The sequence below is a fragment of the Triturus cristatus genome, chromosome 11 (genome assembly GCF_964204655.1).
Source record: "Triturus cristatus chromosome 11, aTriCri1.1, whole genome shotgun sequence".
NCBI classification, from domain to species: Eukaryota; Metazoa; Chordata; class Amphibia; order Caudata; family Salamandridae; genus Triturus; species Triturus cristatus.
Window position 1 is genome coordinate 121,770,169 of NC_140594.1, and position 23,899 is coordinate 121,794,067.

At 45.8% G+C, this 23,899-nt stretch overlaps 1 protein-coding gene, 1 long non-coding RNA gene and 1 other non-coding gene across 3 annotated transcripts in view; 2 read left to right on the plus strand and 1 right to left on the minus strand.

Moving 5' to 3' along the window:
- The window catches only part of LOC146783471 (uncharacterized), a 55,078-nt gene extending 54,228 nt beyond the window's left edge, over nt 1-850 (plus strand). Inside the window, exon 3 of the long non-coding RNA XR_014970565.1 lies at nt 517-850. This is a non-coding gene — a long non-coding RNA (uncharacterized LOC146783471). The remainder of the gene's footprint in view (nt 1-516) is intronic.
- Nucleotides 1-23,899, minus strand: part of LOC146783470 (serotransferrin-2-like) — a 157,512-nt gene that overhangs the window by 131,254 nt on the left and 2,359 nt on the right. The window contains exon 2 of the mRNA XM_085634023.1: nt 10,491-10,654. Coding sequence (XP_085490149.1) covers nt 10,491-10,654 — 164 coding nt within the window. The remainder of the gene's footprint in view (nt 1-10,490; nt 10,655-23,899) is intronic.
- On the plus strand, nt 2,037-2,176 carry LOC146783473 (U4 spliceosomal RNA). The gene has a single exon (XR_014971094.1). It is a non-coding gene; the product is annotated as a U4 spliceosomal RNA (small nuclear RNA).

The following is a 23,899-nucleotide window of genomic DNA, read 5'->3' on the forward strand; positions in this document are numbered from 1 at the left end:
GTGACCCCGGCTACTTTAGCCAGATGGGTCAGATGGCTCATGGGTGAAGCTGGTATTGATGTTACTACTTTTGGTGCACACTCAACTCGTGGAGCTATGGCTTCCAAGGCCTTTTCTATGGGTGTGACCTTAATAGATATTATGAAAGCAGCTGATTGGTCAACTGATTCTATGTTTAAGACTTTTTATTATAAACCTATTCTGGATATTGCTTCTGTTGTGGTGGCTCAGCTTTGAACAAGCATAATCGGAGCCTCCGGTCCTGACATAGAGTTAAAAATTTGCGAACATACGTGACAAGAATTTTCAATTCTATTAAGGACACGGAGGCGAGGATTATCCCACCCATTTTTTCTGTTATGTATTTTGCATATGATAATTTTTCAACTATATATTTCTGGTATACTGTTATGATGTATTTGGATACAGTCCTTGTTTTTTCTCTTCCCTCCCTAAGTATTCTATGCTTTCTTTTCACTTCGGAATGGTATATTACCACTTTATATATTTTTTCAGGTTCTGATCCGAAGTGAGCTGCGCTTCTTCTTTACCTTGGATTATTTTTTTCTGGACGTCTGCTGGTTCCTGTTTTGGGGGATGTTGTTTCACGCGTCAAATCAGCTGTTTCTATCCTGTTGGTCTTCAGTTGAAGTGTTCGAGCTACGATTTTATCTTCCACGCCTTTTTTCCAGTTATTGCACTTTTTTCTTCTTCTGACTGTTGCTAATTTCCAAAGAAAGAGGATGTGGTATTCTCTTGCTGACTATTTATATGTGCATACTCTATGGTTATTTCGTCATACCCATTGGGTTCATGGGTATTGTAGTTTTTTGTTATATTGTAATATGATTGGCTGCTGAGCAAATTTCTAGTAAAGAAATGAGAAGCATAATCCTCGCCTCCGTGTCCTTAATAGAATTGAAAATTCTTGTCACGTATGTTCGCAAATTTTTAAGTATGTGGTAATTTTCAGCTGGAAGTCCCCATCGGGTCACGGGGTGTGGGATTAGCAGAGTGTGGGAGGTCAGGGCAGGGTCAATCAGGAGACCAGGGGCAGTGTTAGAACATCAGTGGGTATTTGACAGAAGAGTCCTGGGTGCAGACTGTTAGCACATATTATAAAGGGGCATAGAGTATCTGGTAGACGATTACCGAGGGATGAGATGTATTCCTGAGTATGAAGCCTTGGCATTTGGTGCAATTGTGTTAGCCACAGGCTTCTGAGCAGAGTTTTGAGCACCAGCTCTAATTCTTCTACAAATTAAACACTGGTTGAATCCAACATTTCGTAAGTTGGCGCCTTAGATTTCAGCTAATAAGGCCATGTGTTGACTGTCAAACATTAATCAATCACTGGCTAAAGAAACACAACATGCGGGCGCCATTTTTCCTGTTAACATGGCCGCCGCGGTGAGCCGCAAGAAAAAAGATACTGTGACAGTCCCGAAGATGCTAAGACAGAGCACGTCTCAACACGGCGACCTCGAAGTAATACGGCATTTCGACCCCTACTTTCATCGTACTAAGGAGAGCGGTCGTACCCGCGGCGAGCCTCTGATAGTCTGGGCTGCACCTCGCTCTTTTGCCACATACCTAAATACTATTCAGAGCGTGCTGTGAGATGTCCCAAGTGTGAGAGGACCTTGAAGGCGCCTACATTCCGATTCTTTCTACATGCTTTGCTGGCTGAGACGACTAAAACACCTCGCCTGTCCCGAGGGAGCAATAAGTACCTCACTGTCTCCTGAAGAGTCCTCATAATTGCTCCGGAGGAATTCTAGTTGAAGGAGTGAACGGGTCCGTTGCACTACTATACCAGGAAATGCTAATTGGCATATGGGCCCCCAGAATCCTCTGCTCATAAACATCCTTTCTATGAGGCTTACAAGTGATAGAGACAATTTAGAAGTATTCCAGATCGCAAAACAGAGTTATTTTTGTCATAGTCCCTGGGTCCTGTGTTTGTGCGACATTTGGACACTATAGGTGTCCTAAGTTTCTTCCACCATTGGTACCTCGAATGACGATTGTTCTTTAGCTTTGCGCAGTGGCAGTATCGTAGCCAATGAGGTCTAACCGAGGCGCGATTATTGCTTATTGAAAACTTTACCCAATACCCCGCTGTGGCGATTTGAAATATAGTCGCCATTGCAATTTTTGACAGTCTCTAAGGAGACTGAATTTACTGGTTCAAAACAGAGAAAACTTTCAGAAAGTAGTACGATCAGAGTGCAACTTCGGATGAACTCGCATTCTGAAGCGTGTAAGTAAACGGCAATGTCTATTGTCGAAGGGCTCTCACGAATGTCTCAACCGTCGCCGTTCCAAGGAAGCTCGGCAGGGTGAGGCGGGGGAAGTCGACAGACGACTGAATAGGGAAAATTAAATACATTCTCTTCCGTCGTCCTGACCTTTTCCTGTGATGCAGGGCAGCACAGTGACTTGCTGCACTGCCCTCCGCCACAAGGGTGACAGAGTGCGGAACTAAAAGTGAGCTGTTTATTTCCATATAAAGCATTAACAGTTGTGTAAATCCAGTTTCTCTCATTGCCCAGCTACCAAAAGCGCTTAGTGCGCATTCTGGGGCACATTTTGCACCCGCATAATGTCAAGGATGGAGTGGCGGCCCCATACATTGGGAGGCTTCATTGCAGTGGCGGCTGGTGACATATGAAAGTGGTGAGGCGTTAAATTCTGACAGTTCTGCACTAAGGCTAGCGAGCGTAGCGAGCGAGCTTAAACTACCTTGGGGGGGTTCGGGGGTTCTCCTCCGAATTTTTTTTGAAAAAATAGAGGATAAATGGAGCATTTTCAAGCAAATATGAGGAAGCAGGAAGGTTATTAATCCAATACACCCAGCAATGCCCCAGCCTCCTCCTTATGACCCCTATTACCCTCCCATCTCTCTCCTTTGCTTCTCTCCACCTCTCTCAAGGACCGGAAGAGCAGCAGCACTTTAATCAGGTCCTCTGGAATTATGCAACAGGAAGTACCAAATTATGCAGCAGGGTTGACTACATTTTACAGTGTAATGCAGGGTAGTATTTCATTATTATGTCATTTTCTGCACATGTTAACACTATGTGAAGGGCCATCCACTGTGCAGCAACATATTACTGCATTTTTAGTAACATTTGATCCTTTTTCTGATGGTTTTTGTTAAAATCTTCAATTTAGGCTGTAGATGATGGATTATATAGCTAAGGTATCAAATCCATAATCATGCCTAAAACGCAGCAGCATCGAATAAATCCTGTGGCCCTGGCTATAACACTGATACCCCAAAGTGGGGGGTGTGTTCATTATGTTCCTTCTATTTATATAAGAGTTCTGCCTTTTGCAAGTACCTCGGGAGAATGAGAGGAGGCAGGTAGATTATATGCCAATTGTATTCCAATGCAGAATCACATAATTGCCGTGGCCACTGGTTTAATGGTTTTGTGGCACTGGCTGTTGATGTAGGACTCAGGGTTCTGCCCCTGGCTTCACCACTTTATCACACTTTGTAATCTAGAGCAGATCTTTTGGTGCCTCAGTTCCCACACCTGCCAACATCGGGATTGCTCAGAAACAACCGTAATGAGGGTTCAAAGCACTGGACTCACTAGTCGCTAGTCAAAGGGATGGTCGCCTGCAAGGGCCAGTAGAACATCGTCCCTTTGACTGCTTTTTAATATTGGAAACTTTTTATTTTACAGCAGCGCAATTTATTTACAGGAACATAGTATTCATACAACTTTAGTGACTCCAAAAATGGGTTTAGCACATAGCAAATAACTTATTAGCAGTTGCAAAACCTCTGATTTTACAAACTAGACCGTTAGCGACTGCCACACATTTAGTACATCTGGCCATGATGTCTTGTAGTTTATTAGCCAGCACACATTGAATGTAGAGCTATGCTCATCAACAATATATCAACACATAAGGAAATTGAAACACACTTAGAAAAACAAAGCCTCTGAAGCCTGCACTTACATACAACAAGGAGACCAAATTAGGACTCAGAGGATGTGGCTTTTCAGCCTGAGCTGCCGACTTCGGAGCTGGGGAACCAGGTTCAAGCCTCGGCTCAACATCCTGGGATTCTGGGCAAATCACTTTTATCTCCCCGTCCCACCAATCATGAGTGTGTCCTTGTGTAAGGTAACTGGTGCTAAAGTAAAGCGCTTCAATAACTTCCGGTCGAGTTTGCGCTATATAAACCGGCACAAAAAAACGAAAACACATAAAGCCTCTAAAACTTGCAGGGTACTGAAAGACAAGGGGATCTTTTGAACGTGTCAAAACACGAACACACGTCGGTTGAAGCCTACACCGCCCCCGAAAAAACAGAAAGAAACCAGGTCTCTGAAATCTACCCACACCTATAATCAAGGCCACTGGAAATATGCGATGTTACGACCACAATGTTTGCTGCATACTTATGGATTTGCCAAATAATCAGTCATCTGCTGATGTTATAAAAAAAAATTCGATCTCAAACGGAAAATAAAGCTACTAGCATTTGTCTGCCACACAATGGAAGGTCTTTGCCAGAGGTTGACTGGCCAACTTTCTCTTGCTTATTGCTGTATTTTGGTGTTGGACTGGATGCAATGTGGTCATATCTCTGCCCAGATACTGTTGACGGGTAAAATGGCTAAATAATGAGGTTACTATAAAAAAAAAGCGCCACATTGTTTACTTGTTTTTTACACATTTAGTCAACCATGCTGCATAATTTGGCCGTTCCCTGCCACATAATTCCAGCGCTCCTGGCTACAAGCTGCTGGACATTATGAGATTCTGTGTATGCAGTGTTTTATGGATTTGCCACATTATGCATCATCTGCTGAATAAGTTGCAGATCTTACCAGCAATGTTTATAGCTCAAACGGATGAAACGTTACAAACCTCGCAGTAACTTGTGCTGCTGCCTAGTGAAAGGCCCTATGCAAAGGTTCAATGGTCATCTTTCAATTCCTTATTACTTTACTTGGATTCTAATCTGGTACGAATGAGGTGAAAACTTTTCCCAGGCAGTGTTCACATGCAAAATTGACAACATTACGCTGTAATACCACCACACAAATAAATGCCGCTTTATGCCACGTTTGCCTTTCCTCGCGGCAGATAAACCCTGTCACATAATTGGGTCCTTTCCTGCCGCATAATTCTAGCAGCCCTGAGACAGAACAAGTAGATTTAAGGCCTCTGAAACCAGTACACCCTAAAACACAGAAAGAAAGAAGGACGTGAAACCTGCACACATACAATTCCAGTCGCGGCTCGTGTCGTGGGGGGGGGGGGTGTCGCGCGGGGGTGGGGTTTTTTAAATAAAATCCAAATCCTACCTGAGCAGGTCCGGGTCCGCGCCGCCTCGGGTCCGACGATTCTGGCGCCTACACTCACCGGAACAGGCAGCCCATCACTGCTGGCAAGACCCCTCTCAGCCAATCCTGGTGCTGGAGCAGCACCAGGATTGGCTTAGAGCAGGCTTACGCTCCGCCCGCCTACCCATTAGGAGACCGAGGTTTGAGCCTTGGCTCAACCCTCGCTCTCCTAATGGGCATGCGCCAGCCTTTGGAAACACTAGTGCGCATGACTGGGCACGGTGCAAAAATCGCCCTCCGTGCCCACTCATGCGCACTTGTGTGCTGCTGCCTGTTGCCCCGTACAATGCCTGTCAGTCAACATGACGCCAGACCGCCCACCCCCTTCAGACTCTGAAGGGGGTGGGCGGTCCAACGTCATACTGACTGACAGTTCTCCCTCAGCGTCTCTGAACTTAAGTAAACTGAGAGTTTACTTAAGTTTAGAGACGCCGAGGAAGCTGCGGGCGCGGGGCGCGCGCGGGGGGGCAACGCCCCAACGCCCCAATGGACGCACCGCCACTGCTTCATTGACACTCATTTGCTTGCCTGTTCCTTACCATGTGCGGCCTTTCCTTCCTCTTCTTTTGTTCATTCATTCTGTGCGATATTTCAGATGCTGCTTTTTTCTTCCTTTTGTTTAAGACTTCTAAAAAAGTTCATGGTGGTGTTTTTTTGCTGTCTCCCTAGTATGCTTATCTTTCCCTCTGCATACTACAGTCACATGTGATTCTTCCCGTCCCTCTCTGATGCATGGGTTCCGGAGTAGTGTGCTACTCGCCAAAAAAGCGCTTTAACTAAGGCTGGGCGTCGTGCTCCGCTTCGCCCACGGAGTGCACGTAGTGCTGCCTGCTTCGCCGTTTACGAAGTAGGCGAAGCAGGCAGCACTACGCACACGCCGCTGCGAAGCAGAGCTGCCCGCCACCCGCCGGCCCTCATTTTAAAATACTTTAAAGAATGTAAAAAGTAAATAAATGACCTTACCTGCAGTGCCGGGGCTCCCTCTTCCTGCTTGCCGGCAACTTCTTCACACAAATGCGCGGACGCCTGCGCATGCGCATGCGCATTTGTGTGAAGAAGTTGCCGGCAAGCAGGAAGAGGGAGCCCCGGAACGCCGCAATGCAGGTAAGGTCATTTATTTACTTTTACATTCTTTAAAGTAGGGCGGGCGGCGCGTAGTGGGGCTACGCGGAGCGCGCAAGTGTGTGTAGATTTTGCCACACTATGCGCTGCTCCACGTAGCCCCACTACGCCCACTACGCCCAGGGTTAGCTTCAACACACAATCGGGGGTAACAAGCACTATATAAATGCAAACCTTTTTCCATCTTCTATCCCTCCGCTATCCTTTTCAATCCAAATAACTGACAAATATCCACCACTCAAATTACTTTCATACTTCACTATACTAATTCACCATTAATCCTCTATGGGTTCTGGAGTAGGGTGCTACTCGCCAAAAAAGCGCTTTAAAACCCCATCAGGGGTAACAAGCGCTATATTAATGCAATCCTTTTTCCCTCTTCTATCCCTCCGCTATCCTTCTCAATCCAAATAACTGACAAATATCCACCAATCAAATTACTTTCATATTTCACTATACTAATTCACCACTAATCCTCTATGGGTTCCGGAGTAGCGGGCTACTTGCCAAAAAAGCGCTTTAACACCCCATCAGGGGTAACAAGCGCAATATAAATGCAAACCTTTTTCCCTCTTTTATCCCTCCACTATCCTTCTGAATCCAAATAACCGACTAACCTATCCACCACTCAAATTACTTTCATATTTCACTATACTAATACAACACTAATCCTTAATGGGTTCCGGAGTAGCGCGCTACTCACCGAAAAAGCGCTTTGACGCCTCGTCAGGGGTAGTAAGAGTTATATAAATGCAATTACAATAAATTACAATACAAATATGGGAACATGCTTGCCTCTGTGGTGCATTGTATTACCAACTCTAGTGCAATGTCAAGTAGGATCACAGAGGGGCACTGACTGCGCTCGGCTCCACCTAGAAAGTGTTGCACTCCGACCCTTCCCCATTGAAACATTCTTTCAGAGGTAGCATAGTGTACCAAAGAGCCAACCCAGAGCCACCCCCGGCATGCAGGTGCACTTACACACTACATGGGAGAGGTGTGGCGCAGCGGCCAGTGTGTGTGACTCCGGAGCATGGGCTTCACGGTTCAATCGCCAGCGGCAGCTCAGCTCCACATCATGTGACTCCGGGCAAAAGCTCACTTAATCTCCCCGACAGCCTACAGCGCCTTGAAACACTTTAGGGGTGATATGCTCGCTCTTTACAAATAGGAAATATTATAATTATTATTACTGAATCCGCCTCAGCGGGGTCTGCTCAGCACCTGCTGCACTGACATACAGAGCGGTGTCAGTGGCGTAACTTGGTCAGTAAGACTGGGGGAGCGGTGAGCTTCAGAGCTGGCATAACATTTTAAAATACTTTACACAACAAACAGGGTGCCTGAGAGGGGTTTAAGGGGTGTTGGAAAGGGAGAGGAATGCAGATTGGTAGAAGTACTAAGAGAGAAAACACAACATTTTGTAAAAATAACCAACTCTTTTAAGGCTTTCAAAACAAAGAGGGAGAGCGAGTGTGTGTTTTTGTCTGTGTTTCTGCAAAAATCCCAGGTGGAATCCAACAGACACCTCGCCATACCCAACTTAAAGCACCTGTACCCAACTATTCATCAGAAAATGAATTTATTAATTCTGTTATTTAGGTATTACTTTCTCTTGTGATAAGAAGTGGAATTATGAATTCAATAACATACGTAATAAAATGGCTAGGAATGCCCATGGCATCTTCAGATTTGCAGCCAAAATTGGGGACCGTAGGACCGGGGACATGCTTAAAATTTACCAAGCCAGATGTGTAACTATTGCACTGTATGGGGCAGGAATTTGGGGCTATTGTTGTGCCCTTAATTTGCAGCTGGAAGAAAATCTTTTTCTTAAAAAACTTCTATGCTTGCCTACTTCGGCCTCTAATGTTTTGAGTCATCAGGAGTTATCTGTTAACTACCTACTTGACTTTTTATCCCTTAGGCCTTTGATGACCTGGCGGTCTATCTGGCTGAAGGATGAGAAGTCCTTTACTAGGTCTATTATCCAGGATTGTTTGCGTTTAGACAAATTTGTAGCAAGACCCTGGATTAAATACATTATTGTATGTTTTTCAGATATTCTTAACCTGAACATTGTAAAAGATCCCAAAGCAGTTCTATCGATCCCCAAAAAGGAGCTAAAAAGGGTTTTTCTGGACTTTGCAGAGAGAAAGAGGGCAGTTGCCGCCGGAACTCTGTCCACTGTCATGTTCTATAATAGATACCTATCTACGGAAGGATTTCCTGTCTACTTAACCTTGGTTACAAGGCCCTCCCATAAATTTGTGTTAACAAGACTCAGATTTGGAATGGTGCACCATTTGGTGGCCCATCCGACAATGAAAAAACATCCATCTGGGCCTTGTAGATGTGATGGGACTTCCACGCAAAGCACACTGCACTTTATCTTGTTTTGCAAATTATACTCTAATTTCCGTATTGCCTTTCTCAAACCAATATTTGTTAAATATGGAATACGGACAGTTGAGCATGCAATGAAATTATTATTTAATTTGCAATCTGCGGATATTTGTTTTTACACTGCAACTTTTTTAAACAAATGCATCAATTCCAGGAAAAGCATGTGTTTTTAACAAAGTGTGGATATGTTTCTGTATTTTATCCAGTTTTTATTTATTTATTGTGATTCTTAATGTATCGCTATGTTTACCATAACTTGCCCCTTGCATTTTTCTTATTATGTCTGTCCATTGTGCTTTTATGGTCATTAATTTGTACCGAATAAAGCTTAATTGAATTGAATTTATTAGGGATGTGTGACACCCCAACCACCCCCCTTGAAGCTGCACCCCTGACCAATGTTACTCAGAAGTGCAGGTGGTGTAGTCATTAGTCAGGGGCCACAACACAATCCCTCTCATTTCATGACCAGTAAAGTCTGGTTGTCAACAAGTGAGAAGGCGCTAGCTGTGTTTTTTCTTTTTATGCTCTGCAGTGTGTGACCCTCCTAACCCCAGTTCTAATAATAGTGCTGAGTAACAAAATAAATATAGTTAATAAAATTGGAACCCCCTTTGAAATGCGTTCCTCCTACAGATGGACCCTCTACTAGGGTGGTCTTCAGTTCATGCTTTGATGCTGGACCCACTCGGGGAAGTGAAGAAATGCCCACAGGGGCAGGAAGCACTAAAAGTTTGTTGACGTTTTTCTTTTTTTATTTAAAAAACATTAGCAGATTTGTGATTTGGGGTGGGGGTTCTTGAGCGGTGATCTGTAAGCTTTCTTTCTCAGAACACTTGTACAAAAAAAGCACAAGGGATCCCAGGAAAAAACGTTTAGATACTGATGTTTTGCGGTTCTCAGCTCAAAGACACTAAAGCAGTCATCTGTAAAAATACTTTCTGAGATCCCTTGTGTTTTTGCACAAGGGGTCTCAAACAATTTTTAATAGACCACTGCTCGAGCATGTGTGTCCATTGAGACAGGGCAGTCCCCTCGGTAGGCTCCTGTGGCACGTGCCAGTGAAGTATGTGCCCCATCGACCCACTGCCAACACGTGCTCCCAAAGGTAATTCTTCACGGTTCCATGCTAGCAAAAATCTGGACAACAAATGTCCACACCAAATATAAACATACTATTTAACAGCAGTCCTTGCATATTGAAGAAAGTACACAAATAGTGAAAATTGGTAAATTCTTGTGGGGGAATGCGTCTGGTTGTTAGTTTCATTTCATATATTACCAGGTGCATCATAGTTCCAGAAGGGCCAGATCCATGCCACATGAGTATCTACACAGGATACATTTACAGCCAACGGATTTTAAATTAAATCATTTATAGTCAGTGGTTGCATTGAATACCGTAGCTTTAAAATGTATCATCTCACAGGGTCCCAGAAGCATGTTTGTGCAGCTGGGAGAAATGTTCTGCCATCCTCCCTCCACGGGTTCCTGTAGCTGCTATGCCCCTCTGCTCAGACCAGCTAACTTGTATGGGACTTAGTCTTGGATCTGAAGCCCACCTCAGATGCCCCAGGAGCTCACCTGGATTTTGCTGATGCAGTCGTGAGTGTTGTGTGCTCGGATGCAGGACACTCTTGCAAATGAGTTGACCATGGCTGCGGGTAGCACAGTGAGGAGCGATCTGGACAAGTCGGAGCACTTCCTCTGCTCCAGCTCAGACAGCGTGCACCAGCGAAACTTCTTACCTTTTGTAAGAAGGAGACAAGAAGATGTGTTAAAGATTGAGCCAAACTCCAAAGAGATGAGAGGCAGAAAATGAGATGAAAGGGACACATTATGAAGAACAAAGGGGCATATTATCAAGAAACGGCGTTAAAATTATCGCCGCTTTAGCGGCAGAAAACTGCCGCTAAAGCGGCGATAATGGGCTTGATACTATGCCTTTGAGAATTCCAATAGAAGCCCATGTTCTGGTGTCAACATGGGCTTCTATGGGAATTCTCACGGGCATATTATCAAGCCCATTATCGCCGCTTTAGCGGCAGTTTTCTGCCACTAAACCGGCGATAATTTTAACGCCATGCTTGATAATATGCCCCAAAGACTCTTGTTTCAAGACTGAAGTTATGGCTTTAATTGGCTCAAGACACTCTCCACTCCCATACAAGGGCCTGACACCAACACTTTCTGAAGAAATCTGCAATGTTAACCTTTCCCATGAATTCTTAGGCCTTTGTTGCTCTGCTTGACCTCCCACTGACCCTATCATTGCCTCCTCCTCATTAAATAGAACAGATCCCCTGAGATCCCCATCCCAGCACACATTCAATAGGTTTGATCACAGCAGATCCTCTGCTGCTTCACAGCAAGTGTGACAACAGTTCCCTACCTTCATTAACCAAGTTCAGACACTACACATGTATGTTACCTTTCTTGAATGTCTCTCCTTTGCCCGTGAAGCGGCCCTGAATCTTTTGCCTCTGGAAAAACCCAAGCAAGTAATCCCTGTGACTGTTTCTACTCTCCTCATTTACTCTGGCGTACATCCTGATGTTCCACACCTCCACTTGTCTGAGGCATTTCAACAAATGAATGCCTTCTTTGTGACCTTCCCCCGCAACCAACGTTGTATTTCTCCTGGACACTCCCCGCCTTTGGCCACAGACTCCTCTGGGCCGCTCCATCAACTCACCGAATGTAATTGTTACCAATGATCAGCTCTGATACTCAGGGCGCGGCTGAGAGCAGAGTTAGCAACATCCAGGGTTTCCTCTGTCCGTTGGGATGTTTGATGCCTTTTATTTTAAGCCCCTTATCCAGGAAGATGTAGTCCCGGAGGTTGACTTTGCCAAAAACCCAGCACACGAAAGGAAGGTGTTTCAGATATAGAAAAAGATTCATATGCTAAGTATGAAGAAGCCGTTAGAGCTTTGGAAGAGAACTTTGGAGAAACAGAAGCACAGTAATGTATCAAGTATAGGTGGCACGCAATGATCAACCAGATTAATTCTTGATCGGCAGTACACGTCCAACCCTGGCAGCGATTCCACGGCACTAACCCCCCTGCTACAACCACCTTTTTAGAATTCCCCCACACGAGTCCATCATGCCGTAACGAAATACCATAGTTGACATCACAATATACAACATGGATTATAATACATGTAGTAGTGAAATGCGTTGGCGTGAAGTCTTGGTCTGGAAAGAGTAGACATGGTCTTGTAGCTGTGACAACCATGTTCCGTAAGATTCATTTTGTCTCTCAGTATCTCCATCAGCTCTTTTGTCGAGGCGTTCAATCAGATTCCCAAATGATCCTCCAAATGGAATTGTGAATTCCTCAGAGGTTAGACGCAGCGGAGTTTCAACAATAGTGTAAGCAATATGCCTACGCGCCTCCTCCCCTACATCCCTTAACGTTTTAATGCCCAGTTTTCCTGAGGTTGAAAAAATGGATAACTATCCGCTCCCCATTAAGAAAGACAGGACAGAGTATTGATAATACCAGTTCCAGATTGGGATGCACCTCCCTCCCCATCGATGCCCAATCATCTTGCTCTCCTTTGGTAACAATGGTAGTAATGATTAGTGGTGGTATGAATCTTTGTGTCTGATACCTTCCTGTATTTTACTTGGTAGTGATCGAGATTTACGCACATAATTTACACTTTTTACAAAAGTTGGTATTCCTTATTTTATACTAGAAGATTTATATACTGCATTTGTGATACAGTCTTAAACTGTTGAACTACTGGGGGTTCAGCAAAGGTGTGGTTGGGAGAGCTACCAAAACACCTCGCAGCTTGAGTAGTAGGGGGCTACAGGAGTTTTAGGGTGGTGGGTAGTTCTGTATTGGGGCATGGGATTGATGCTGGATGAGTTGGGGCAGGAAGAGAAGGGTGAGTGCAATCTATTAAATATGTGTTGGTTGGAATATTATTAAAACTCATCCCCTGTTATTCCGCGTTTATAATGTAATGCAGCACATATATTTGGCATGATAGATCCTAGCCAAATGAAGACTCTATATTGCAGTGTAAATGGGCTGCGGAGTATAAACAAACATCGAGAGCCGTCTTGCATATTAACACTCTAAAACAGTGGTCTTAACCATTTGTCATCTTTGGACCCCCACTTACTCATTACTGGAACCACAGGACCCTCACTGAATCATTATTGGAAGCCCGGGAACCCAGCATCAGAATTTTCGGTGATTTGACCAGCAAAACAATACACAAAATATACAGCACCCAGCATTCATAAACTAAATACACAAATTATGAAATATTTTATTTAATCTCAAACAAATATAAAAAAAAAATATTTTAATAGGAAGCTTGGAGCTTTTCTAAATTCAATTGAGGCCACTCATCGTCCATACTATATTCTGTTCGATGCACTTACACTAGTCCCATAAATCAGCCTGGGAATACTACTTCATTTTTAGCCTCCAATTTCAAATTCCTGCACATTCACAGAACATTTTTCAGTTGTACATTTTGCTTCTTTATTTATATTCACTTTATTAATCTGTTAATATTATTTTGTTTTCCAAGGAGACCCGGACCCCCTGATTCGGCTTCACGGACCCCCAGGAGTCCCCAGACCACAGATTAAGAACCACTGCTCTAAAAGAAGAACTTCTATGACCGCATGAAACCCACCTTTCATCAGCCGAAAGGGGTTATTTGAAAGAAGGTAGCAAGATACAAATACAAGGGGAGTGCCGATACTTCTTTTTGACTGATCAGTCAAGGCACCTAAAAGATGAATAGATACTTCGATAAGTCCCCGGGAGGTGTACGCAGTCACTAGTACCGATCATGCCATTATTCCTAGTTTGATCGTCTGGGCTAGCTGTCTGCGGAGTCCTAGAAGATGGGCCTTTGGTTGAATGCTATTGAAAAATAATGGATTGTGTGACTCTATTTGTTCAGACGTAAACCTCTTTATAGACATATGTAAATAGCTGTGGCATTCATACTGGGTGTGATTTTCTGAAGGTCTTTACTCATGAATTGTGTATTAGTTTAGTCTCTTAGAACTCGATCTTATAATATACTTGGAAGCACTTTTTACCATCACAATTCAAACTCAAACAACATAGGAAGAAGAATGACAAAAATGTGCTTTAATTACTGAAGCTAATGAGAATAATCAGCAGTGAGGCGTATAATGGCTTTCTAAGCAAGGGCAGACGGGTACATTCGCAGATTCAATGTATGCAAGATGAAGATAGGACTTATGTACTTACCCAACAAAAATTCAAGACGTTGAGGCAGATTTACAAGCCCCTTGCGCCCCTTTTGCATCATTTTTAACATGGGGGAAAAAAGACGCAAAAGTGGCGCAAGGGGCTTGTAAATCTGCCCCGTTGAGTATAACATTATGCTACATTATAAAGAGAAGAACATTTGAGCCCAAGGCAAGGTACGGCGTGCTTCTCTTTAAGTAAACTTTTGGCAGCCTCCTACAGATGTGGCAGCACAGATGGCTCTTATTCAAGAACATACATGTGCACTGCAGGGGATGACGGGATTCAGACCGAAGGTTGCCATGAATCTGTAGACCTGTACACTTACACTTCATTTCACCTGTTTTTATTAGTCATTCAGAAAGTCATTAATCAGGATATTACATCACGGCTCCAGGTGCATTTTCTATCTTCCTTATTGTCCAAAATCGCTACAAACTTAGATGGTAAGGTAAGATTTTTGCAAAGCTTTTGGCGTGGAGATTTCATGCCTTGATACCAGATTTAGCTTAAGGGAGCAATGCAGTATATAAACTGTAGACCACCCCAATCAAATTGTTTGATAAAGCTCTCTGGGGCGATTTTTTTCTTGATGCCAAAACGGGGTACAATCAAGTTTCATAGCACTTTTTGTGTGGAGGTCTTGGAGAGGTACCACTGTCCAAATCACATTTATTGAGCCCATTATGACATTATACAGGCGTTGGGGGTAGCTTTTTGCCTGCACCTTTCATTTTCTAACACCTTCAGCAATGAACATGGTACATGTCAGGGTTGTTCACTCACTACTTCACTTTTTGCCTCATTTATTGAACCTTTTAATTCTGCTATTAAAGACTCCATCATTATCCCTCCATTTCACCATTAACAGGATTCAGTTAAAATGTTGCCATCCGCAGATGGTATCTCGATTGTTACAAGTGACCCTCAAGCAGCGCCATCAGCAATGACATCTTTGGCAACAGATTAAGGTTGTATTCAGGTTATAAATTAAACTATGATAAAAACACAAATTCTAAAAGACAATGTTGTCTTTGGAGACCTTTCAGCTGCATCAAAGGTTGAGTATTTAAATGTAAAGATTTTGGCGGGTCATATTCGGGTGGCTACTTCTGCCTATGAAGCGTAACCAACTTTTAGGGCAGTTTCAGACAGAATCTACCACTGCCCCATGTTGGGGAGAGTTTCTTTGGTTAAAATGACTACTCTCTCTTGGAATAATATTAAAAGGGTAAGTGAGAGGATAGAGAGGCACACACACAGTACATCCTCTCTAGGATTCAGTAGCAACAAACACCAGTAAACGTAAAAGGTAATGAGGAGTCAGGAATTCCACTAGAAGGCGCTCCCTATTTAGGACATGGAACCCTCGCCCAGCAATGGCGGCGTGCTTCATTGTTTGTGTTCCGTCATACCTGTCCGAATAGTCTCCAAACTTATGGAGCTTGTGTAAGAACTATCTCCAGGCTCCGTTGAAAGGAGGATATTTTGTATGGGTGGAATCTCATTAAGTTGAAAAATTATAAAATTACCTGAAGGTTAATCACATCCATCTTTTTTTGACTTACCTCAATAAGATTAAAAGAATAGATATGCCACATCAGAGATTACTAATGCATCTGTCTACATGTTTCAGTCACCACAGCGAGCCAGGAACAGACAGGTCTGTGGCCTTTTTCAGGACCTAAGGATCCCTGTCATCTCACCCTAGCCTGTATTGTAAAGTTACAATGTAAATGTGGAGAATAGTGCATACGAGTATGATTATGAATAAAAATGTGAATTAAAACAGATGGAAATACTCATGGTTGAAAATTACCCACCGCACAATGCACCCTGACTGCTACAGGGTCTAGACTTCATAAGGAAAAGGCGGGTGTGACACCCAGCTGTAGTAAAAAATGTATCAAAGTACGGTGTCTACAATTACACCTTGGGCCACCATCCAACCTCTGAAGCTGGTGCCTTTACTTATGCAATTCGGTTATACTGTTTTTTTAAAAGCAAAGCATTAACTAATCTTTCACTTGCCACTCTGGATACCCACGAAACGCATGTAAGAAAGTATGTATAACAGTCAGGCGGGCTGAACATTCCTGACTTTAGGTAGTATCACTGTGCATCATTAGGGAGTTAAATTTACCAAGATATACATATCAATAATACAGGAGCTCACGTATCTAATATAATATCTGTCTTTTCTTTAGAGCTACAGTAATAAGCCTCTTTGGGTAAAATCCACAATCCTTGTTTCTTTCAACAGGGTAAGCTGAAGGCTCTGCTTACTTTCATTAGAGTCTTGCCTGAGACTTCTGGAATGCATAGACAGCCGCCTATCTCTTATGACATGCTAGTTTGGGACAATCACCTTTTTTCAGCTAATATTATTGATAAAGCTTTGTGTCATTGGAATATATGCTGGATTATCGGTATCAACTGTCTGAAGGAAATCAAGTTCATGGTGTACTATCATGGAGCAACAGGAAGGTAAGAGCCTCAGTAATACTGGACCCGTCATACCTGCCTGTCATGCTCACTTGAAGCAATCTCCAATCCGTAAAAATTCCATGTAGATCATTATACAGTTCATAAAACAGACTTCGTCGCGTAAATTACACTCCACAGAAAGGATGACATTCTTTGTCAAATATCAATTGTCCAAGGGGACTGCAAAAATAGATAAGCTGGATGACATTGAAGAAAATCTCGATGCTTTAGGTAACTTAATATATAATGCCTCCTCCATTTGTTATAAAATTTGCAGAAGAGAACAACGTGCATTGTTGTCTGTACCGAAACATTATCGCATGGACACTTGGATAAAGTGGAGGACCAATCGTTTACATCTGGAAACGTAACCATGCTGTGAAAAATGTCCATCCTAAAACGTGTTAAAACATATCTAAGCTTTAGTGTGGGACCTGGATAAGATATAATTGAGTATAATAATTAGTTAGAATTAGCTGGTTTATTTGAACAGAACCTCTCAATAGTTCTTCCGACATCCTGTTATTCTCCAGGTGTACTAAACAGTCAGTTTTTAGGTCTTTCCTGTTTAGTCTCGCTAAGCTTTCAGGATTATTCAAATATTCTGGGTGCTCCAAATCGTTGCAAAAACTCTCTACATATTTTAGCCAAGTAATGTATGCGTATTGAGTAGAGTTTAGGCAGTCCCTAATGACAAGTTGATTAAAACCAGTATACTCGGATGTCCACAATTTATGCCACAAGAGTATGGGCTCGGTCCTAATTAAATCTGTAAGAAAAGGTAGTCCCAGCTCTGCATGACAGACAAACGTTGACTTGCAGTTCACATGTCCCCAGATGCCCGCCCCATAAATAGCTTTGCTGACACACCGGGCCTTATAGATGATCAGCACTTCCTTAGGGGGATTTGTGCCCAATCTCAGAGCGAATTTATGTAGTGCCATGCAGGCACTTCTAAAAAGTAACGACCTTGTTTTAACAGCTTGATTCCAGGAGCTGCCTTTGGCAAATAACACACCGAGATATGAGAAGGTGTCAGTGGATTTAATAATGCAGTCCTTAATTCTCATAGCTCGTGTGTTACCAGGTTTCTTCCCACACTTCATTACATAAGTTTTTGCCTGGTTTACACGGAGGTCGAGATCCTGCATGTATTTAACAAAGTCGTTAAGTACCAGCTGCATTGAGTTTGGGCTTGTTTCAGCTCTGGCAGATGGAGCCGGGCTCTAATAGTCAATGACACAATGTATGCAAGACACACATAGAAGTCCATTGGGCACACGTGAAAAAGGATCAATACCTATAATATATATGTTGCCCAAACCAGGCACCGAAAGGGGCCCAGCCCCATCCATAAGATACATGCCGGTAGGCCCGCTGGCACTGAGTAACCACTGTTGGATTTAAGGAGGAATAAAATAGGCTACTTCATTAAAAGTTTATGCTATTAGGCTTAGATTCGAGAAACACCGAGAGAACATCTGTAGAGACAGAGGAAGTATGATGTGTATTTATTAACAGACTGGGGGAGCACAGAGTGTACATCCGCACCCACTGGGGGAGCACAGAGTGTACATCCGCACACACTGGGGGAGCACAGAGTGTACATCAGCAGACACTGGGGAAGCACAGAGTTTACATCCACAGACACTGGGGAAGCACAGAGTTTTCATCCACAGACACTGGGGGTAGAACAGAGCGTACATCCGCAGACACTAGGGGAGCAGCGAGTGTACATCCGCAGACACTAGGGGAGCACAGAGTGTACATCCGCAGACACTAGGGGGAGCACAGAGTGTACATCCGCAGACACTAGGGGAGCACAGAGTGTACATCTGCAGACACTGGGGGAGCACAGGGTGTACATCTGCAGACACTGGGGGAGCACAGGGTGTACATCCGCAGACACTAGGGGAGCACAGAGTGTACATCCGCAGACAATGGGGGAGCACAGAGTGTAAATCCGCAGACACTAGGGGAGCACAGAGTGTACATCCGCAGACACTGGGGGAGCACAGAGTGTACATCCACAGACACTGGAGGAGCACAGAGTGTACATCCGCAGACACCAGGGGTAGAACAGAGCGTACATCCGCAGACACAAGGGGTGAAACAGAGCGTACATCCGCAGACACTGGGGGAGCACAGAGTGTACATCCGTAGACACTGGGGGAGCACAGAGTTTACATCTGCAGACACTGGGGGAGCACAGAGTGTACATCCGCAGACACTAGGGGAGCACAGAGTGTACATCAGCAGACACTGGGGGAGCACAGAGTTTACATCCGCAGACACTGGGGGAGCACAGAGTGTACATCCACAGACACTAGGGGAAGCACAGAGTTTTCATCCACAGACACTGGGGGTAGAACAGAGCGTACATCCGCAGACACTAGGGGTAGAACAGAGCGTACATCAACAGACACTAGGGGAGCAGCGAGTGTACATCAGCAGACACTAGGGGGAGCACAGAGTGTACATCCGCAGACACTAGGGGAGCACAGAGTGTACATCTGCAGACACTGGGGGAGCACAGGGTGTACATCCGCAGACACTAGGGGAGCACAGAGTGTACATCTGCAGACACTGGGGGAGCACAGGGTGTACATCCGCAGACACTAGGGGAGCACAGAGTATACATCCGCAGACAATGGGGGAGCACAGAGTGTAAATCCGCAGACACTAGGGGAGCACAGAGTGTACATCCGCAGACACTGGGGGAGCACAGAGTGTACATCCACAGACACTGGAGGAGCACAGAGTGTAAATCAGCAGACACCAGGGGTAGAACAGAGCGTACATCCGCAGACACAAGGGGTGAAACAGAGCGTACATCCGCAGACACTGGGGGAGCACAGAGTGTACATCCGTAGACACTGGGAGAGCACAGAGTTTACATCTGCAGACACTGGGGGAGCACAGAGTGTACATCCGCAGACACTAGGGGAGCACAGAGTGTACATCAGCAGACACTGGGGGAGCACAGAGTTTACATCCGCAGACACTGGGGGAGCACAGAGTGTACATCCGCAGACACTGGGGAGCACAGAGTGTACATCTGCAGACACTGGGGGAGCACAGAGCGTACATTTGCAGACACTGGGGGAGCACAGAGTGTACATATGCAGACACTGGGGGAGCACAGAGCGTACATCTCCAGACACTAGGGATAGCACAGAGTGTACATCTGCAGACACTGGGGGAGCACAGAGCGTACATCTGTAGACACTGGGGATAGCACAGAGCGTACATCCGCAGACACTGGGGGAACACAGAGCGTACATCCGCAGACACTGGGGGAGCACAGAGCGCACATCTGCAGACACTGGGGATAGCACAGAGTGTACATCTGCAGACACTGGGGGAACACAGAGAGTACATCTGCAGACACTGGGGATAGCACAGAGTGTACATCTGCAGACACTGGGGGAGCACAGAGCGTACATCTGCAGACACTGGGGATAGCACAGAGTGTACATCCGCAGACACTGGGGGAGCACAGAGTGTACATCCACAGACAATGGGGGAGCACAGAGTGTATATCCGCAGACACTGGGGGTAGCATAGAGCGTACATCCACAGACACTGGGGGTAGCACAAAGCGTACATCCACAGAGACTGGAAGCACAGAGTGTACATCCGCAGACACTAGGGGAGCACAGAGTGTACATCTGCAGACACTGAGGGAGCACAGAGTGTACATCCGCAGACACTAGGGGTAGAACAGAGCGTACATCAGCAGACACTGGGGGAGCACCAAGTGTACATCAGCAGACACTGGGGGAGCACAGAGTGTACATCAGCAGACACTGGGGGAGCACAGAGTGTACATCAGCAGACACTGGGGGAGCACAGAGCGTACATCCGAAGACACTAGGGGTAGAACAGAGCGTACATCCGCAGACACTGGGGTAGAACAGAGCGTACATCCGCAGACACTGGGGGAGCACAGAGCGTACATCTGCAGACACTGGGGGAGCACAGAGCGTACATCTGTAGACACTGGGGATAGCACAGAGCGTACATCCGCAGACACTGGGGGAACACAGAGCGTACATCCGCAGTCACTGGGGGAGCACAGAGCACACATCTGCAGACACTGGGGATAGCACAGAGTGTACATCTGCAGACACTGGGGGAACACAGAGAGTGCATCTGCAGACACTGGGGATAGCACAGAGTGTATATCTGCAGACACTGGGGATAGCACAGAGTGTACATTTGCAGACACTGGGGGAGCACAGAGCGTACATCTGCAGACACTGGGGATAGCACAGAGTGTACATCCGCAGACACTGGGAGAGCACAGAGTGTACATCCACAGACAATGGGGGAGCACAGAGTGTATATCCGCAGACACTGGGGGTAGCATAGAGCGTACATCCACAGACACTGGGGGTACCACAAAGCGTACATCCACAGAGACTGGAAGCACAGAGTGTACATCCGCAGACACTAGGGGAGCACAGAGTGTACATCTGCAGACACTGAGGGAGCACAGAGTGTACATCCGCAGACACTAGGGGTAGAACAGAGCGTACATCAGCAGACACTGGGGGAGCACCAAGTGTACATCAGCAGACACTGGGGGAGCACAGAGTGTACATCAGCAGACACTGGGGGAGCACAGAGCGTACATCCGAAGACACTATGGGTAGAACAGAGCGTACATCCGCAGACACTGGGGTAGAACAGAGCGTACATCCGCAGACACTGGGGGAGCAAAGAGCGTACATCCGCAGACACTGGGGGAGCACAGAGGTTACATCCGCAGACACTGGGGGAGCACAGAGTGTACATCTGCAGACACTGGGGGAGCACAGAGTGTACAGCCGCAGACACTAGGGGAGCACAGAGTTTACATCCGCAGACACTGTGGGAGCACAGAGTGTACATACTCAGACACTGGGGAGCACAGAGTGAACATCCGCAGACACTGGGGAGCACAAAGTGTACATCGCCAGACACTGGGGAGCACAGTGTGCATCCGCAGACACTGGGGGAGCACAGATCATACATCTGCAGACACTGGGGGAGCACAGAGCGTACATCTGCAGACACTGGGGATAGCACAGAGCGTACATCTGCAGACACTGGGGATAGCACAGAGTGTACATCTGCAGACACTGGGATAGCACAGAGCGTTCATCTGCAGACACTGGGGGAGCACAGAGCGTACATCCGCAGACACTGGGGGAGCACAGAGCGTACATCCGCAGACACTGGGGGAGCACAGAGTGTACATCTGCAGACACTGGGAGAGCACAGAGTGTACATCTGCAGACACTGGGGGAGCACAGAGCGTACATCTGCAGACACTGGGGGAGCACAGAGCGTACATCTGCAGACACTGGGAGAGCACAGAGTGTACATCTGCAGACACTTGGGGAGCACAGAGGGTACATCTGCAGACACTGGGGGAGCACAGAGCGTACATCTGCAGACACTGGGGATAGCACAGAGTGTACATCCACAGACACTGGGGGAGCACAGAGTGTATATCTGCAGACACTGGGGGTAGCACAGAGCGTACATCCACAGACACTGGGAGAGCACAGAGTGTACATCCACAGACACTGGAAGCACAGAGTGTATACCTACACATACAGTGGAAGCATGGAGTGTGCGATTGTACAGACTATGGAAGCACAGAGTGTATACCTGCACATACAGAGGAAGCATGGAGTGTGCGTTTGTAAAGACTATGGAAGCAGAGAGTGTATACCTGCACATGAAGAGGAAGCAAGGACTGCTCCTGTGTACACACTGTGAAAGCACAGAGTATATACCTGCACATGCTGAGGAAGCATGGAGTCCGTCTGCGTACAGACTGTGGAAGCACGGAGTATATACCTGCACATACAGAGGAAGCATGGAGTGCGTCTGAGTACAGATTGTGGAAGCACAGAGTGTATACCTGCACATGCTGAGGAGGCATGGAGTGCTCCTGTGTACAGACTGTGGAAGCACGTAGTATATACCTGCAGATATAGTGGAAGCATGGAGTCCGTCTGCGTACAGACTGTGGAAGCACAGAGTGTATACCTGCAGATATAGTGGAAGCATGGAGTCCGTCTGCGTACAGACTGTGGAAGCACAGAGTGTATACCTGCAGATATAGTGGAAGCATGGAGTCCGTCTGCGTACAGACTGTGGAAGCACGGAGTATATACCTGCACATGCTGAGGAAGCATGGAGTCCGTCTGCGTACAGACTGTGGAAGCACGGAGTATATACATGCACATACTGAGGAAGCATGGAATGCGTCCGAGTACAGACTGTGGAAGCAAGGAGTATATATCTGCACATACAGAGGAAGCATGGAGTGCATCTGAGTACAGACTGTGGAAGCACAGAGTGTATACCTGCACATGCTGAGGCAGCATGGAGTGCGCCTGTGTACAGACTGTGGAAGCACGGAGTATATACCTGCAGATATAGTGGAAGCATGGAGTCCGTCTGCGTACAGACTGTGGAAGCACAGAGTGTATGCCTGCAGATATAGTGGAAGCATGGAGTCAGTCTGCGTACAGACTGTGGAAGCACAGAGTGTATACCTGCAGATATAGTGGAAGCATACAGTCCGTCTGCGTACAGACTGTGGAAGCACAGAGTGTATACCTGCAGATATAGTGGAAGCATGGAGTCAGTCTGTGTACAAACTGTGGAAGCACAGAGTGTATACCTGCAGATACAGTGGAAGCATGGAGTCCATCTGCGTACAGACTGTGGAAGCACAGAGTATATACCTGCAGATTTAGTGGAAGCATGGAGTCCGTCTGCGTACAGACTGTGGAAGCACGGAGTATATACCTGCACATGCTGAGGAAGCATGGAGTCCGTCTGCGTACAGACTGTGGAAGCACGGAGTATATACCTGCAGATATACTGGAAGCATGGAGTCCAACTGCGTACAGACTGTGGAAGCACAGAGTGTATACCTGCACATGCAGAGGAAGCATGGAGTCCGTCTGCGTACAGACTGTGGAAGCACGGAGTGTATACCTGCACATACAGAGGAAGCATGGAGTGCATCCGAGAACAGACTGTGGAAGCACGGAGTATATACATGCACATACTGAGGAAGCATGGAGTGCATCCAAATACAGACTGTGGAAGCACGGAGCATATACATGCACATACCGAGGAAGCATGGAGTGCGTCTGCATACAGACTGTGGAAGCATGGAGTGTATACCTGCACATACAGAGGAAGCATGGAGTGCGTCCGAGAACAGACTGTGGAAGCA